At 41.5% G+C, this 16,583-nt stretch overlaps 2 protein-coding genes across 6 annotated transcripts in view; both read right to left on the reverse strand.

The window, feature by feature from the left end:
* LOC115147223 (SH3 and PX domain-containing protein 2A-like) overlaps window positions 1–12,563 on the reverse strand; it is a 130,150-nt gene extending 117,587 nt beyond the window's left edge. For all 4 annotated transcript variants that reach the window (XM_029689334.1, XM_029689332.1, XM_029689331.1 and 1 more), the window contains exon 1: window positions 11,998–12,563. In XM_029689334.1, coding sequence (XP_029545194.1) covers window positions 11,998–12,069 — 72 coding nt within the window. In that variant the 5' untranslated portion in view covers window positions 12,070–12,563. The remainder of the gene's footprint in view (window positions 1–11,997) is intronic.
* Window positions 12,564–12,877: 314 nt separating this feature from the next.
* Window positions 12,878–16,015, reverse strand: LOC115147225 (CST complex subunit STN1). 2 transcript variants are annotated; one of them, XM_029689335.1, is made up of 9 exons: window positions 15,671–16,014; window positions 15,485–15,580; window positions 15,279–15,356; window positions 15,028–15,204; window positions 14,720–14,846; window positions 14,422–14,572; window positions 14,141–14,278; window positions 13,837–13,909; window positions 12,878–13,721 (listed from the first exon to the last, which is right to left on the reverse strand). In XM_029689335.1, exons 1-9 carry the CDS (start codon window positions 15,816–15,818, stop codon window positions 13,564–13,566), a joined length of 1,146 nt encoding a protein of 381 aa, XP_029545195.1. In that variant the 5' UTR covers window positions 15,819–16,014; the 3' UTR covers window positions 12,878–13,563. The 2 variants fall into 2 exon arrangements, with proteins under 2 accessions (XP_029545195.1, XP_029545196.1); XM_029689336.1 differs by lacking the exon at window positions 15,279–15,356 and having other exon boundaries at window positions 15,671–16,015.
* Window positions 16,016–16,583: the final 568 nt, after the last annotated feature.

Below are 16,583 nucleotides of genomic sequence, written 5' to 3' on the forward strand. Positions count from 1 at the left end.
CTTCATAAACATTAAGCACATCAAACATGTTCACATCTGGTGTTTACTCAAATTCAGGGCAATGATTGCTATCAAAAACAGCCATTGTCAAATAATTGACAATCAAATAAGATTTTGTCAGCCATCCAAATAGGCTAAATGAAGCTACAGCACTGTGTAGACCTATGGTTGCACTTTGAGAACTAAATGTCGTCGACTTGTCAATATAGGAACAATTCACCTCATGAAATATCGCCATCTTCACTATGCCTATGGATGAAAATCACCTCATGATATGTTGGCCATTGAAAATCAAGTTCCCTTTATGATGTGTAAGACACAGGCGTTTCCCTAATCCCCTGGTCTACTAGCACAGCTAACCCTCGTCCTAATACATCTTACACACTGGTCCCTGCAGCAACCTGCCAAGAACAGTCATAACAGCTAGCCTTAGATGAATTAGCCCAAACAAAAGAGACCTGACGTAAGAGAATCAGCCACTTGAAACAAAATACTCTCCCAAGAACAAAGCTCTAAAGGCCTTGTTGATGCTGGAATGAGACCAGCTATTGCTGGCTAGCTTCCAACGCTAGTATTTTCACAATTTTCACCCATGGAAATGATACGCTAACATCCAAGCCACTGGAATTATGTCATGCTAATGCTAAGCTAATGACGTGATAGTGACTCCATAGGGTTAGTGTCAACGGCTTGGTTTGATTTGTATTGTGTTAGCGAGTAGCGGCTCCAGCACTAGCCTTACTCCCATGGAAATGTTATGCTAAAATCAAAGCCACTGGAAGTCTGTTTTGTTATGCTAATGACCTGTTAGCGACTCCTATGGCAATGTCCACTTGAAGTCTGTCATGCTATGCTATGCTAGCTAATGATGTGTTAGTGACTCCATAGGACTTCACCCTTTCAATGGCTTGGCTTGATTTGTATTGCTGCTGCCAAAGTCAGTGGTACTGGAGGGTTGGTGAATTTAGTTACTGGAGTCTTTACAGAGTCTGTAGTCAGACAGTTAAGTTATTCTGTAAGGACTTCACATGTTGTGTTCCACCTTCAGTGAAGTAGGCTATCCTTTATCAGAAACACGATACATCACCAAACATTAAAACATATTTTTACAGCTCAAGGCCGAACAAGAAACTACTAATGAATCAAAACGGAAAGCCAAAACTAAGGGAGGTTAGATGAATGAAGAAAGTGGTAGTGCATAGCAATCCACATAGACTTTATCTGACACCATTTCCCTTGGAGGGTCTGGAAGAGCTGCATGGTGTGTGTGTGTGTGCCTAACACCCCACAAGTGTGTGTGTGTGTGTGTGTGTGTGTGTGTGTGTGTGTGTGTGTGTGTGTGTGTGTGTGTGTGTGTGTGTGTGTGTGTGTGTGTGTGTGTGTGTGTACGCCTCAAGCAAGTGTGTGTGGGTTTGCCCTGACTTCCAGAGAGTGGGTGTGTTGTTCTATAAATGCTTTTGACCTGAACGGCATGTTGTCATCCTCCCTCCTCCACCACCCGATGCCACTTGGCCGCTTAATTTGACCGTGGAGCAAAACCTCTCTGGGATGTGCCAACAGAGGGAGGGAGGGAGGGAGGGAGGGAGGGAGGGAGGGAGGGAGGGAGGGAAGGACGAACTTAGTTAAAACGATACCATCCCAACCAGCAGAACAGATGGATCTGTCCTCATAGGAACCACAATGAAAAACAGAACTAGTCTATATCCACACCACACACAACCCACGCCCAAAATATCAAGCTTAAACCTAATGCCCTCGTCCAACCTAAAATAGACTATATCATCCCTCAGGGAATGAATGGGATCGAATGTGAGTTAACAGCCTAGTACAGCCCATCACTGAAATCGACTCTCAGATGAGGGTAAAAAATTACAGCAACATTTTAAAATAGCATGTAGATGCGTTGCAGGTTGACTCATGGTTCAAGTACAGCCAGTCGTGAGCGTCTGATGGTTCACACAGCCAAAACACTCTGAATCATTATTTTAGGAGACCAAACACACACACACATAAAGTTACTCACTAATTGTCAGTTAGAGGGAGTTAGATTTCTAATGTTACACAGGTTTAACACATTTGAACAACACAGAGTTATAAGAGTGAGTTGTCTTCACAGCAACAGGTGTGCTGATGGAATCCCAGATGGTGTGTAGTCAAGTGTTGCTGCACCGTTCAAATCAAGATAAAATCCTGGCCTTGCCATACGGTTAAACATTCTTGAATAGTATGCATGTCTGGGCAAATCAAACAATGTTGCAATTTCAAAACAGAAAACAAAAGAGACAATGTAGACAAAACAAAAAGTTGACACCATTTATAAATAAGTTTATATATTACCTTTACTGCATAACACCCTCTATTCTACTACACTGTAGTTCCTTGGTGTCCACATAACCAACAAACTAACATGTTCCAAGCACACCAAGACAGTCATGAAGAGGGCACGACAAAACCAACTGCACCATCGAGAGCATTCTGACGGGTTGCATCCCCGCCTGGTATGGCAACTGCTCGGCCTTCGACCAAGGCACTACAGAGGGTAGTGCGTATGGTCCAGTACATCACTGGGCCCAAGCTTCCTGCGATCCAGGACCTCAATACCAGGCGGTGTCAGAGGAAGGCCCTAATATTGTCAAAGACCCCAGCCACCCTAGTCATAGACTGTTCTCTCGGCTACCACACGGCAAGCGGTACCGGAGCGCCAAGTCTAGGTCCAAGAGGCTTCTAAACAGCTTCTTCCCCAAGCCATAAGACTCCTGAACATCTAATCAAATGGCTACCCAGACTATTTGCAATGCCCCCCCTTTTATGCTGCTGCTACTCTCTGTTATTTTCTATGCATAGTCACTTGAATAACTCTACCTACATGTACATATTACCTCAATTACCTTGACTAACCGGTACCCCCTGTATATAGCCTTGCTATTGTTATTTTACGGCTGCTCTTTAATTATTTGTTACTTTTATTTATTTATTTTTTGTATTTTTCTTAAAACTGCATTGTTGGTTAAGGGCTTGTAAGTAAGCATTTCACTGTAAGGTCTACACCTGTTGTATTCGGTGCATGTGACAAATAAAAATGTATTTGATTTGTACTTACAGTACACAGAGAACCCAGATTTAACACCATTAAACATTTCCTTCACTCTTGGCAATCCAGTCGTAAACCTGTACTGCTGGCACGCTAGGCCTAGCTTCTAAAGATCAGCTGTTATCATCAGACCCACTTCTTGGTTTGGCAACCGGAACATTTAACAGATAGATTGGTGGGGGAGATTTATGGAAACAATGGGCCCAACCTAAATCATAAATCACTGTAGCAGACTACATAATATATCATATAAATAGGAGGTTAAGGTAATTAGTTTGGATATAAATGGTGATTCAGTTCATTACTGTTATTTTAAATATTTATAATAGTTTATTACGATATAATTACATGTATTACTCTCTGGATACCCTGTGACATCAGCAACCAAAGGAAATACAGCAACGATATATTCAATTCTGTCTATTCAATTTTTATTCTATTCTATTCTTCTGCACTCATTTCAACAGCCAAATGGTTTTGATTAGAGGTCGACCGATTATGATTTTTCAACGCCGATACCGATTATTGGGGGGCCAAAAAAGCCGATACCAATTAATCGGCCGATTTAAAAATATATATTTGAAATAATGACAATTACAACAATACTGAATGAACACTTATTTTAAGTTAATATAATACATCAATAAAATCAATTTAGCCTCAAATAAATAATGAAACATGTTCCATTTGGTTTAAATAATGCAAAAACAAACTGTTGGAGAAGAAAGTAAAAGTGCAATATGTGCCATGTAAGAAAGCTAACGTTTATGTTCCTTGCTCAGAACATGAGAACATATGAAAGCTGGTGGTTCCTTTTAACATGAGTCTTCAATATTCCCAGTTAAGAAGTTTTAGGTTGTAGTTATTATATGAATTATAGGACGATTTCTCTCTATAAGATTTGTATTTCATATACCTTTGACTATTGGATGTTCTTAAAGGCACTTTAGTATTGCCAGTGTAACAGTATAGCTTCCGTCGCTCTCCTCGCTCCTACCTGGGCTCGAACCAGGAACACATCAACAACAGCCACCCTCGAAGCAGCGTTACCCATGCAGAGCAAGGAGAACAACTACTTCAAGTCTCAGAGCGAGTGACGTTTGAAACGCTATTAGCACGCACCCGGCTAACTAGCTAGTCATTTCACATCGGTTACACCAGCCTAATCTTGGGAGTTGATAGGCTTGAAGTCATAAACAGCTGTCACGCCCTGACCTTAGAGAGACGGTTATTTTCCTCTAGTTTGGTTAGGTCAGGGTGTGATGTGGGGTGGGCAATCTAGTTGGTATTTTTCTTTGTGTTGAGCCGAGTATGGTTCCTAATCAGAGGCAGCTGTCTATCGTTGTCTCTGATTAGGAATCATACTTAGGCAGCCCTTTTTTCCACCTTTAGTTGTGGGATCTTGTTTCTGAGTTGTGCCTGTGAGCACACCATTACTTCACGGTTCGTTTGTGTCTGTATTTGTTTTGGTGAGTTTCATTTATTAAAACATGTGGAACTCTACGCACGCTGCGCCCTGGTCTACTCATTACAACGACGATCGTGACAACAGCGCAATGCTTGAAGCATTGTGAAGAGCTGCTGGCAAAAAGCACGAAAGTGTTTGAATGAATGCTTACGAGCCAGCTGGTGCCTACCACCGCTCAGTCAGACTGCTCTTAAAAACATAGACTTCATTATAACATAATAACACACAGAAATACGAGCCTTAGGTCATTAATATGGTTGAATCCGGAAACTATCATCTCGAAAACAAAACGTTTTTTCTTTCAGTGAAATACTGAACCGTTCTGTATTTTATCTAACGGGTGGCATCCCTAAGTCTAAATATTCCTGTTACATTGCACAACCTTCAATGTTATGTCATAATTACATAAACTTCTGGCAAATTAGTTCGCAACGAGCCAGGCGGCCCAAACTGTTGCATACACCCTGACTCTGCGTGCAATGAACGCAAGAGAAGTGACACAATTTCACCTGGTTAATATTGCCTGCTAACCTGGATTTTGTTTTAGCTAAATATGCAGGTTTAAAAATATATACTTGTGTATTGATTTTAAGAAAGACATTGATGTTTATGGTTAGGTACACGTTGGAGCAATGACAGTCCTTTTTCGCGAATGCGCACCGCATCGATTATATGCAACGCAGGACAGGCTAGATGAACTAGTAATATCATCAACCATGTGTAGTTAACTAGTGATTATGATTGATTGATTGATTGTTTTTTATAAGATAAGTTTAATGCTAGCTAGCAACTTACCTTGGATTCTTACTGCATTCGCATAACAGGCAGGCTCCTCATGGAGTGCAATGTAAAGCAGGTGGTTAGAGCATTGGACTAGTTAACTGTAAGGTTGCAAGATTGAATCGCCAAGCTGACAAGGTAAAAATCTGTCGTTCTGCCCCTGAACAAGGCAGTTAACCCACCGTTCCTAGGCCGTCATTGAAAATAAGAATGTGTTCTTAACTGACTTACCTAGTTAAATAAAGGTGTAAAATATATATATATATAATAAATAATAATAATAATTAAATAAAAAAATCGGCAAATCGGTGTCCAAAAATACCAATTACCGATTGTTATGAAAACTTGAAATCGGCCCTAATTAATCGGCCATTCCGATTAATCGGTTGACCTCTAGTTTTGATGATACATTCAAAAACAAAGAGGGAAAGTACATGCATGGGCAAATACAAATGAATCAATCAAGTTTGTGTCCCAGACACCCTATGTCCCAGATCTAGCAAGAGAAATCCCTTGTTCGTCATCATCTCTTGCTGTGATGCAATTGGTTTTAGCTTGGGAGACAAAAGTCTCATTCATGTCCGGCATTTCGGAGAAAGATGAATAAGAGCAAATTGGATCTCTGATTATTTCCATGAATCAACCATGAATCATAGGCTACACAGCTATGATTAGCTTAGTTATTGTTTGACAGCTTTTATTCAGCTTTTCACAAATTACTCACCTTTTCCCACCACATGTAGTGACTAGCAACCACAATGTAAGACTCTGAATAAACCAAACTACAATAGTTTATCTCTACGAATGGAGAAAATGACTTACTGTCTCTGTAGAACCCTTGTGTTTCCCAGTTTAAGAGTGAGGAAGGCTGAGCAGAGGGCTTGGTAGAGCATAGACTGTGGGCCTAGCCAAAAAATGACACAGAACCCTGCCTAAAACACTATACTTAACCTAACGTATAAAACAGAAAGGCATTACATACTGCTAGCCAGATGACTTTTATATGGATTATGCGTGGGGATTGAATGAAGTACAAGGACGGAAAACCTATTCGCTTGAGAATAGATCTAAAGGGAAATCCACTTTCCATAGTAACCAGAACTAAGCTAATAGAGACAGATTTCTTAAACGAACAGGTGAAAAGAGGTTACGGACGACAAGACAGCTTGAAGACCTGCGCATGTGTGTCTGTGGCACCTTAACTGGGGAGAACGGGCTCAAGGTAACAGCATAAATGGACTGGTATCGAACTCATCAAGCACATGAGTAGAGGAGATCCACACAAGTAGAAGACAGGAGCCTACTGAAGGCGTCTCATAATGTCTGGAATGGAGTGAATGGAATGGTATCTCATTCTGTTTCATTCAATCCATTCCAGAAATTATTATAAGCCTCACTCAGCAGCTTCCTGTGGTCCATGTGTGTGTGTATCTCCTCTACTCATTCACCAGGTCATACTGTACCAAGAGAACAAAAACAACCAGCCTGCCATCTAAGTCTAACTTTAACTAGATCAAGGGCTTTGGTTTGGCAGTGGCTCTATGGTGGAAAACGCCTTTAATACAGGTTTGCATAAGCTCTGCCAATATACTGCCCTTGATCGCCCACCAACCCAACCACCCCTCCTAAAACTGTGGTCACTTCCAGTTTTCACGTCCTTCGCCTCTCTCTACCTTCTTTACCCAGGGCATAGGAAGTGCAGGCCTCCTTTCTCTCTCTCTTCCTCTCCCTAACCACACTCTTAGAAAAAAAGGTGCCATCTAGAACCTAAAAGGGTTCTTCAGCTGTCCCCATAGGATAACCCTTTGAAGAACCCTTTTTGGTTCCAGATAGAACCCTTTTGGTTCCATGTAAATCTCTTTGTGGTTCCATGTAGAACCCTTTCCACAGAAGGTTTTAAATGGCACCCAAAAGGGTTCTATCTGGTACCAAAAACGGTTCTCCTATGGGGACAGCCGAAGAACCCTTTTGGAACCCTTTTTTCTAAGAGTGCAGCAGCCAACAGGAAACAGGAAGTGCAGGCCTGGACCAGGCAAACAGAAGTTTTTCTGAGAGGGATAAGGAAAAAGCGGGAAAGTGTCCATTCAGCTGTCATTTCCTCCTCTCTCTCTCCCCTTATCTCTCTCAATCTCTGCTTTCAGTCTTGTCATGTACAGTAGAACGATTCACATAGAGTTGTTCATTGTATCCTGTTTTAATCAGTACAGCTCGGTTACACAATCCTAGAGGCCTCACTTTGAAATCGCCACATTGCTAGACTACACACACAGTGAGGTACAGTTGCAGTATACTGTATGACCAATTTCTTACGGTAAGGGCAATGACTACCATTGCAAGCCCCACATATTGCCCACACATGTTGTCCGTCTTCGCATCGTGATTCCTGAATGTGTCGACATACAGAAAAAACATGGAGCCAGAGGCAATGTTTCATGTGGTTTACTGGATATCAAAAGAATGGGATGTGCTACAGTACATATTTTATATTGTAAAAAAAAAAAAATACTAAAATGACTGTTTGTACATGTTGGTGATGATTAAGACGTGTTGCCTAATACACATCCCATCTTGTAATAATCTGTTAGTTTTATAGTAATCATGAAGACTTAGGCTGAAGAAGACTTTCCACTGTTCCAGACAAATAAAGTTCTCCAAAGTGACTAGGCAACATCTGTCTGTTGTTGAGACATTCAGCAACATGTGTTCAGGGCTCCAGTAATAACATCCACTAATCCCTCCTTTCTATTTGATTTATTTAACATTTATTTAACCAGGCAAGTCAATTAATGACACATTCTTATTTATACTGAACAAAATTATAAACGCAACAATTTCAAAGATTTTACTGTGTTACAGTTCATATAAGGAAATCAGTCAATTGAAATAAATTCATTATGCCCTAATCTATGGATTTCATATAACTGGGAATAGAGATATGCATTTGTTGGTCACAGACATCTTAACAAAAACTGGGGGCATGGATCAGAAAACCAGTTAGTATCTGGTGTGACAACCATTAGCCTCATGCAGCGCAACACATCTGCTTGCATAGAGTTTATCAGGCTGTTGATTGTGGCCTGTGGAACGTTGTCTTCAATGGCTGTGAGAAAAAGCTGGATATTGGCAGAACTGGAACACGCTGTCGTATTCATCCTTCCAGAGCATCCCGAACATGCTCAATGGGTGGCATGTCTGCTGATGCAGGCTATGGAAGAACTGGGACATTTACAGCTTTGTTTCAGAACATTCAATTCTCCGGCAACAGCTATGGTGGACATACCTGCAGTCAGCATGCCAATTGCACGCTCCCTCAAAATATGAGACAACTGTGGCATTGTGTTGTGTAACAAAACTGCACATTTCAGAATGGACTTTTATTGTCCCCAGCACAAGGTGCACCTGTGTAATAATCTTGCTGTTTAATCAGCTTCTTGATATGCCACACCTGTCAGGTGGATGGATTATCTTGGCAAAGCAGAAATGCTCACTAACAGGGATGTAAACACATTTGTGCACAACATTTTAGAGAAATAAGCTTTTTGTGTTCATGGACTTTTCTGGGATCTTTTATTTCGGCTCACGAAACATGGGACAAACCCTTTACACGTTGCGTTTATATTTTTGGTCAGTATACAATGACGGCCTGAAGAGGCAGAACGCTTCATGTGGGGACAGGGGATAAAGAAATGGTTCAAGACTATGTAATACAAAACGGACAACACAGACAGAAGACACTGGCAACAGCACAAATACAACAGCAAACAAACAGTAGATGTACGAGTGTGTGATTCAAAACCACATGCTTCCTTACAAGGCAACGCAAACTAGTGACATCGGGTGACAATTCAAAACAACTACATGTCTCAACAACCTGTTCATCTATTTGTCCTTTGAACTCCTCCAGGGACACCAGGTCCTGTGGTTTTAGGTTGGCTTGGAGGGAATTCAAGATCAGGGGGATGAGTAGTGAAAGGACCTTTTTCCACGCTCTGTTCAAATTTTACGAATTGTTTGCATAAAACAAGATTGAGATGTGAGCTTGTATGAGTTCTCATTTCGAGCTAGAAGAGAGGATAGATAAAATGGCACACACAATAAAATGTAACGCACACACACACACTCCTTCACCATACACACACTTCCAAGGCCTCTTGTTCAGTGACGGTGCGAGCCTGTGTGAACAGAGTACAATGACTTCACTGACGACAGACGTCAGCGCAGCACCCTGACTCACACACATACAGACACCACTCTTTCCTGCTGGACCCTATCGTCGTCAAACTGAGGAAAACAATGGGCCAAGCCTAAAGCCCAGCCTAATAAAAACCCCTTGGATGTGATTCTCTCAGTGAACAGTAACCATTCAAAAACAGAGACCTTTTCACTCAGGTCATCATTCTGTTTTTGATGGCTCAATAAATATTGGAGTAGGAAACAACCCCCTGAAGGCCTGTTTTATGATGCTAAACAATAACTAGCACTGCTGGTTCTGACTAAAGGGACGTCCAAAAGGTTTCCAAATGTTGTTGGTTTTATTGAGTAGCGGTGGCTTCATTTGAAAAGCGAATACTGCTGGATCGCTAGCAGCTCTTTAAACACTCATCTCACCTGAACAAGAAAGAAGCGGTGTTGTAATATTTTCTGTGTCTAAGCAGATGTGTCCCCCTGGGTCAAATGACCACTTCACCCCTGACAAAGACTTGTGTCTCATTCTCTCTCTCTCTCTCTCTCTCTCTCTCTCTCTGTGTTCTCATAGGATAAGCGTTTCCAGCTGTTTTCACAAACTGAGTGTTGAGATTGGTGGAGGGACAGAATCTTTCTCCCTCTCACTTTCTCTCTCTCTCGCTCTCTCTCTCTCACACACATACATACACACCAGCACATATTTCTCTCAGTCACACACACACACACACACACACACACACACACACACACACACACACACACACACACACACACACACACACACACACACTATCTCACACACACACACAAACACTCACTCTCTCACACACACACACACAAACACTCACTCTATCTCACACACACACACACACACACACACACACACACACACACACACACACACACACACACACACACACACACACACACAGTCTGGGGATTACTCCCTCCAGTTTCTTCTCACAGTGACTAGCTAGTGGTGATCCCAGGGGCATGGTTGCAACGGAAACTAGGCCAGAGAGAGGCCCATGAGACTGCACAGCCCCAAAACACAACTGAACACAACACTGGACTGGGAAACACCAGCAACAACTAACAACATGCAATACATGTAACACGTCTAATGGTTGAGTAGGTCTATGTGGATCTGATGGCTGTTGGTGCATGATGTTCTTGCAGGTTAGGTATAATATATGGTCTGTAAGCTACGACATCCCAAAATCCTGCATGTGTGTAAATCTTAAAGAGATATTGATGTATAAGCACACTACAGGGAAATTCTGAAAATATAATATATTTGCCTGAGTGCATGATTATTTCAACAGCAACATGGAGTGTTTCAGTTCACAACATCTAGTATGATCATATTTAATGAGATTGATAATAACTTGTTTGTTAGCTATGTATAGAGTCCCATGCGTCTGGAGTGTAATGAGATATTGATTCATATGCCTGCTGTAGACAAAGTTCAAAAATATCCCTTTCCCAAGAGTACAGTAAGCTGCCTTGAGGGACCCATAGGTAGACTACAGTCGCTCTGTGTTCAATTGTACAACACCGAGGATGACTACTGAACTAATAGATGAGTTTATGATAAACATTTAAGGGTAGTCTATCCAATCACTCACTTTGGCTAATGCCTGCATGATTCTAGACAGGAAGTGCCGTACTAACAGTGAAACCGTCTCATTAAATTTGTTTTAGCTTGAATTGGCAATAAACTATGTCAGGTCTTGTGATTTATAATATAATATAAGCCATTTGGCAGATGCTTTTATCCAAAACGACTTACAGTCATGCGTGCCTACGTTTTACGAACGGGTGGACCCGGGAATCAAACCCACAACTCTGGCGGTGTAAGCGCCATGCTCTACCAACTGAAGCACACTGGACAACTTACGCCATAAGTAGTATGTCATACCACCATTTATGACAAAGGTTGTTATCATACTCATGTCCTAGTCTCTACAGATGTGGTATTCTAAGAAACTCCCTAGATATACAAAACTAGTCTATATTAGTTCCAGTTGAATAAAGCATCACAGTTCGGTTCCCATGTTATTGAAAAAGATATGCCACAGTCGTAACCTGTCATTACTTACAGTGTCTGTATTGTCACTAGTTATAACCCTTCTTTATATTCGTTGGTTAGGCTATAACACGTTCAAATGAATGACAAGAATGACATATACGTTCTAAGAGGCCAGTGCCATACACAGAATATATAATCTCCTACACAATTTGATAAACGGAGATATTGATTGGCAGACTGAATCAATAACTCATGAATCATTGGCTAGTTTAATCAAAACTGTGACGAGCTGCGATGACTGGTATAGGCTATAAGTGGTGAAACCTTTCACCGTGTATTCTATTCATAAACAGATACAGAATATATTAGGTAGTCATTGTAGTTCGGATTTTGAATGGACCCAGGTAGGTAGATAAAGGTTGAGGGGGGTATCCTACTCACGTAATGTTTGGACGGATTGCGCCGCTTCTCCACGTCCACGACTTTTACATCCAACACTGTCCGAAACTGCATCTTGACGTTGGAAATGGCTACAGTATACACACACAATAAATACAATATTCCAGTTCCTGTAGTAGGCTATAGCCTCTGCAGTTCAAGAAACGTTGGAGAAGAAGAATTCAATAAGGACATTCATTGATTGGGTTGTCGATTCTAGCTAATATTCCGGCGCAAGGAATCAAATGTCTTGCCTTGAGTATGAGTAATATACCCAGATGCAGAATATATCATAGTCCCTATCAATTGAGAATGTATCTTTATATGGCTAAATGTATTCTGCCCGAAATCCGAGATCTTCACGTTGGACAACAAGGCAGGCTGGCAAGCGGTCGCATGCTGAGAAGGAGGTCACCTCAAATAGGAAAGTGGAGCGAGTTCCTTTGTGTTGGACCACAATACCTTCGGCGAGGGGTGCATACCTGTAGGCTATATAGGGTTGGGGTAGACTGAAAAAGCCACCGAATTCACCGCCAAATGCCTCCAGAAGCAAGCAAGGCGCAGAGCAAATCTTTTTTTTAGGGGGGGAGGTCTAGTGGGATGGGCTTGCTTGTCGTGCGTCCACCAGTGGGATGAAGCACTTGGGGTAAACTGTGCTAGAAGGTTGAAGTCCCATTCCAACTCATAGTTTATGGAATACTTGCATGTAGTTCTGTGTATCTTGGCATTGTCTATATGTTTGTAAACATTTAGATATGATGTTGGAAAAGATGCGTAATCATTGTAATAATCTTTACAAGCTGTAACGTTTCCTTAATAAAGTGTTCCCAACAGTGGCTACAATGTAGCTAATGACAAGAAAAATGCGAACGTCACACTGCGCTTGGACCATGTAAGGATACTTTTTATGAATGTGATTGGTTTCAGCATAACAATTGACTTACATCCATTATCAAAACCATTTATGGTTAAATAACCATTAAAAAGGCTACAAATAGCTATAACAACCTATTTGTTCCTTAGGCCTAGATAGCATAAACTATTCCATATATTGCTTCTTATGCCTCGCAGTTTCTTTGACAGCGGTGGCAACTGAGTCATAAGACGCTATAGGCTGCTCTCATCAATAGCTTGGACGTATGGATACAGATGTTTCAAAGTGGACCAATCAGCGACGGGCTGCATCGCGGTGCATATTAAACAACGAAATACTGCCCCCGTGTGCAAAATGAGCATATGCTCCAAATTGAATTCTAAATCCAGGTATTATACACATAATTTAGACAACTTTAGCACATTTTAAAAAGATACATTGCACAAAACAGCTTGTTGTAGTCTTTAAATATACATAGCTCTAGCATGATTGATAGCAACTGACATGTTGAAGATGGCCATGTTAAGTAATAATCCAATTTATTAAGGGTCATATTTATTAGGGCACACGTTATATATATTTTTCCAACGGGAAACAAAAACATGCGTTTCTTATTGGACAAGGTCGGATAGTACCTCCCCGTTTCACTCCATTTCAGACAGTTTGTGGAATGTTCCAGAATGTCTAAGTCAGCATCAGAGGATAGTGTAATGACTGTCGCTGGTGCTGATGATGTCACTATTACACTCCAGAGCTTTGAGGACCAGCTCCAAGGCAGCCTTGCTCACGTTGCGACTGTACCTCTGTCTCACACTGGACAGGACGTGCAGGATGTGGCAACCCTTTTCCGCATCTGGCAACGCGAGAGAAAGACCATCAATACATATTATAATACACTGGTATAGCACTGGTGGAGCAGTATATTGTAAAGTACTCTAAAGGAGTAAGAAGAGGGGAAATGCCCTTACATTTCTCTCGTCTGCAATCTTCCCGAAGAATGTCTCTGATTGCCATGAGAAGATCCTTGTCCCGTTCCGTTACCTAAAGGGGCGAAATACGGTAGAATCAATACTTACTCGTGTCCTTCCAATATAACCTTCAGTCACCACAATAATACAATGAAAGATCAGTCTCAAAATCTTTCATTCTTGTATGCTGAGCACTTTGCTTGTGTCCCACATCCCATGAGCCTCGGCGTCAATGTGTTTGATGAGCTCCACATAGCACTTAGATCCTCTGTGATATCTATCTTGATGTGCTGCTGCTGCTTACATGGTAGACTTCATCCTGAGATTTGACCTTGCGGAACACCAAGCCTTCGTCCTGCAGGATCTGAAGGCTCTTCTGGAGTAGCTCCCTGAGCTGTTTGAAAGATGTTGGTGGACCCGATGATGGACCAGCCTCAGGCTCCTAGCATCAAATCAGATTTTTTTTTAAATACGCTCCCACTTTAAAACAAACAACTTAAAAGCTTAATGGTGCCTTCATAAACCCTTTATAAGGCCTACATAGATGTTTCACAAATGATCTAAGCTATATGCATATATGTGTACTTGTTCTGCTGCTGTCTTCTGAGGTTGTCTGGAGACCAGAGGCTGTAGAAGGTCCTGGACATCATAGGGTCTGAACCTGGTGACTTCTTTCTCTTTCAGGAAGTCCTTCAGGATACGAGTGGCTCTGCCAAGCAGGTAGGAAGCAGAACCACTGCAGGAATACCAAATAAGCCATAAAGATATTCACAAAAACATCATTAAAATAAAGTTTGAAGTAAATATCCTACATAAAAGCCGAAATGATGCCGCTCCTCACTGACCAGCAATTGAATACAGCTAAAGAGATTATTAGACCTACCCTTGAATGTTAGGGTTCTGTGCACTGCTGTCCAGATGGAATGGTTTATCATAGCACTGTCTGTAGAGCTGAGGAACCTCCATCATCCAGGATATCTGGACCGCCATCACCGGGTCTGACACTTTATCTACAACCAACATATTGGGGGGCCAATAGAGATTGTATGGACAACAATGTCAGGTTTAATAAACTGTGTGTAGTTGCGAAATGCAGAAGTGTGTGTGTGTGTGTGTGTGTGTGTCCATATGCGCATGACCGTGCATGCCCGTGTCCGTGTGACCATATTCACGTGTCACCTCTCCACTCACAGTAAGTAGAGGCCATTATCTCTCTCTGTTGTCTGGAGGTCTTGACAGGCCCTCTCACCCTGAGCAGTTCTCCTATCTCCAGGTGGGAGCTGCTGTGTTGGGCTTGCCGTAGTTTCTTCAGCTCGTTGGCTGGGTTGAAGTCTCCACGAGCACTGCTACCGAAAGACCTTGCTCCCGCTGAAGATAATACAGCCAACAGTGAACATGAACAGGGCTGAAACACAGTTATGAATGAGAATATCTGCACTTACATGTAGTAGGGTCCCCTTGATCCCTCCACTGTTCATCTTTCCAGCAAAGGCTGTTTATAACACCAGTACCATCATCAACTGTAAAGCGATTATAACAGCAACCATATTGGATTTACATGGACTCAATATTTGCATGTGAATAATAGTTTGATATGAAGAGACAAAGTAGGAATATTTAAAATGAATCAATTGAGCTTCATCATTACCTCCGTAACAGAAGAAGTCTTCTCGCTCTCGCTTGTACACCACAGTCCCGAGCACATCAACTTTGAATATCGGGTGAGAGTTGTAGAAGTATATCCCTAGGTTAGGGGAAATGACATGTGTTAGCTAGTAAAGTTGAATAAACATGACCGTGGCATTCATGTTGTCAAAACGGAAGGTAACAATACCTGACACTTGACAGGACTCTCTCATCTGTAGGATGTCTTTGACATAGAGCTTGGTGAAAGCGTTGAACATGGGGTCCAGTCCCCACAGCATTGAAGGCGGTTCCTCCCATACACTATCCTCCACTGGATCCTTCGCTTCAGGCTGCATACCATCATAGGCGACTCACTACACGCGATCAAAGGCAATCAAAAGTAGCAAGCTAACCTACTTACGAAAGCTTACTCATCTCTCCCTCGCTTGGTTAGTTTGTTTTGCTTCGTTTTCCCGGGAAATGGTTTGATATTTGAGCAAAAATTTGCAAAGCTTCCGCAGAAGTCTGAGTTTCCGGTCACGTGAATTTACCACACGTAAATATATATAGATGTAAAAAAAAAATGAAAATAAAACAGATGAAATAAACCATGTATTTATGTAAACATCTTTTACTCGTGAAGGACGATTATTAATAGATGTAAATGTGGTAAAGATAACAACGTTGAAAAGTTTGCGGCTGTACGTGCGAGTGCACGTCTCGCATGAGTTGCTGGGACATGTCGTTTTAAGTAATAGAATGAGAGAAGAAAGAAACTCATCACTGTATCAGAGACTGTATCATCTCTCATATTGATGCAATGATCAGAATAGAACATGTTCAATATTAGGGTAAATGTGCAATCCTTTTTAATGAGGGTAAATGGCTTTTCTTTTTCGTTCAATTTTTACTTCGGATTTACAAAATGTTGCAGGGCTTAACAATAGGCCTAGACTAGAAATGCATTGAATAGTCCTCTACAAAATGTCGTACTCCTTAAAATATTATTTTAAAGTTTTCTTTAATTTATGAATAACGTCTAACACATAATGCTGGCCTCCAGTGCTGAGGGTGGAAGCAACGCCCTCTAGACGCTCTCTCCTCCAACATCGATTAAGCGT

The sequence above is a fragment of the Salmo trutta genome, chromosome 14, assembly GCF_901001165.1.
Source record: "Salmo trutta chromosome 14, fSalTru1.1, whole genome shotgun sequence".
NCBI lineage: Eukaryota > Metazoa > Chordata > Actinopteri > Salmoniformes > Salmonidae > Salmo > Salmo trutta.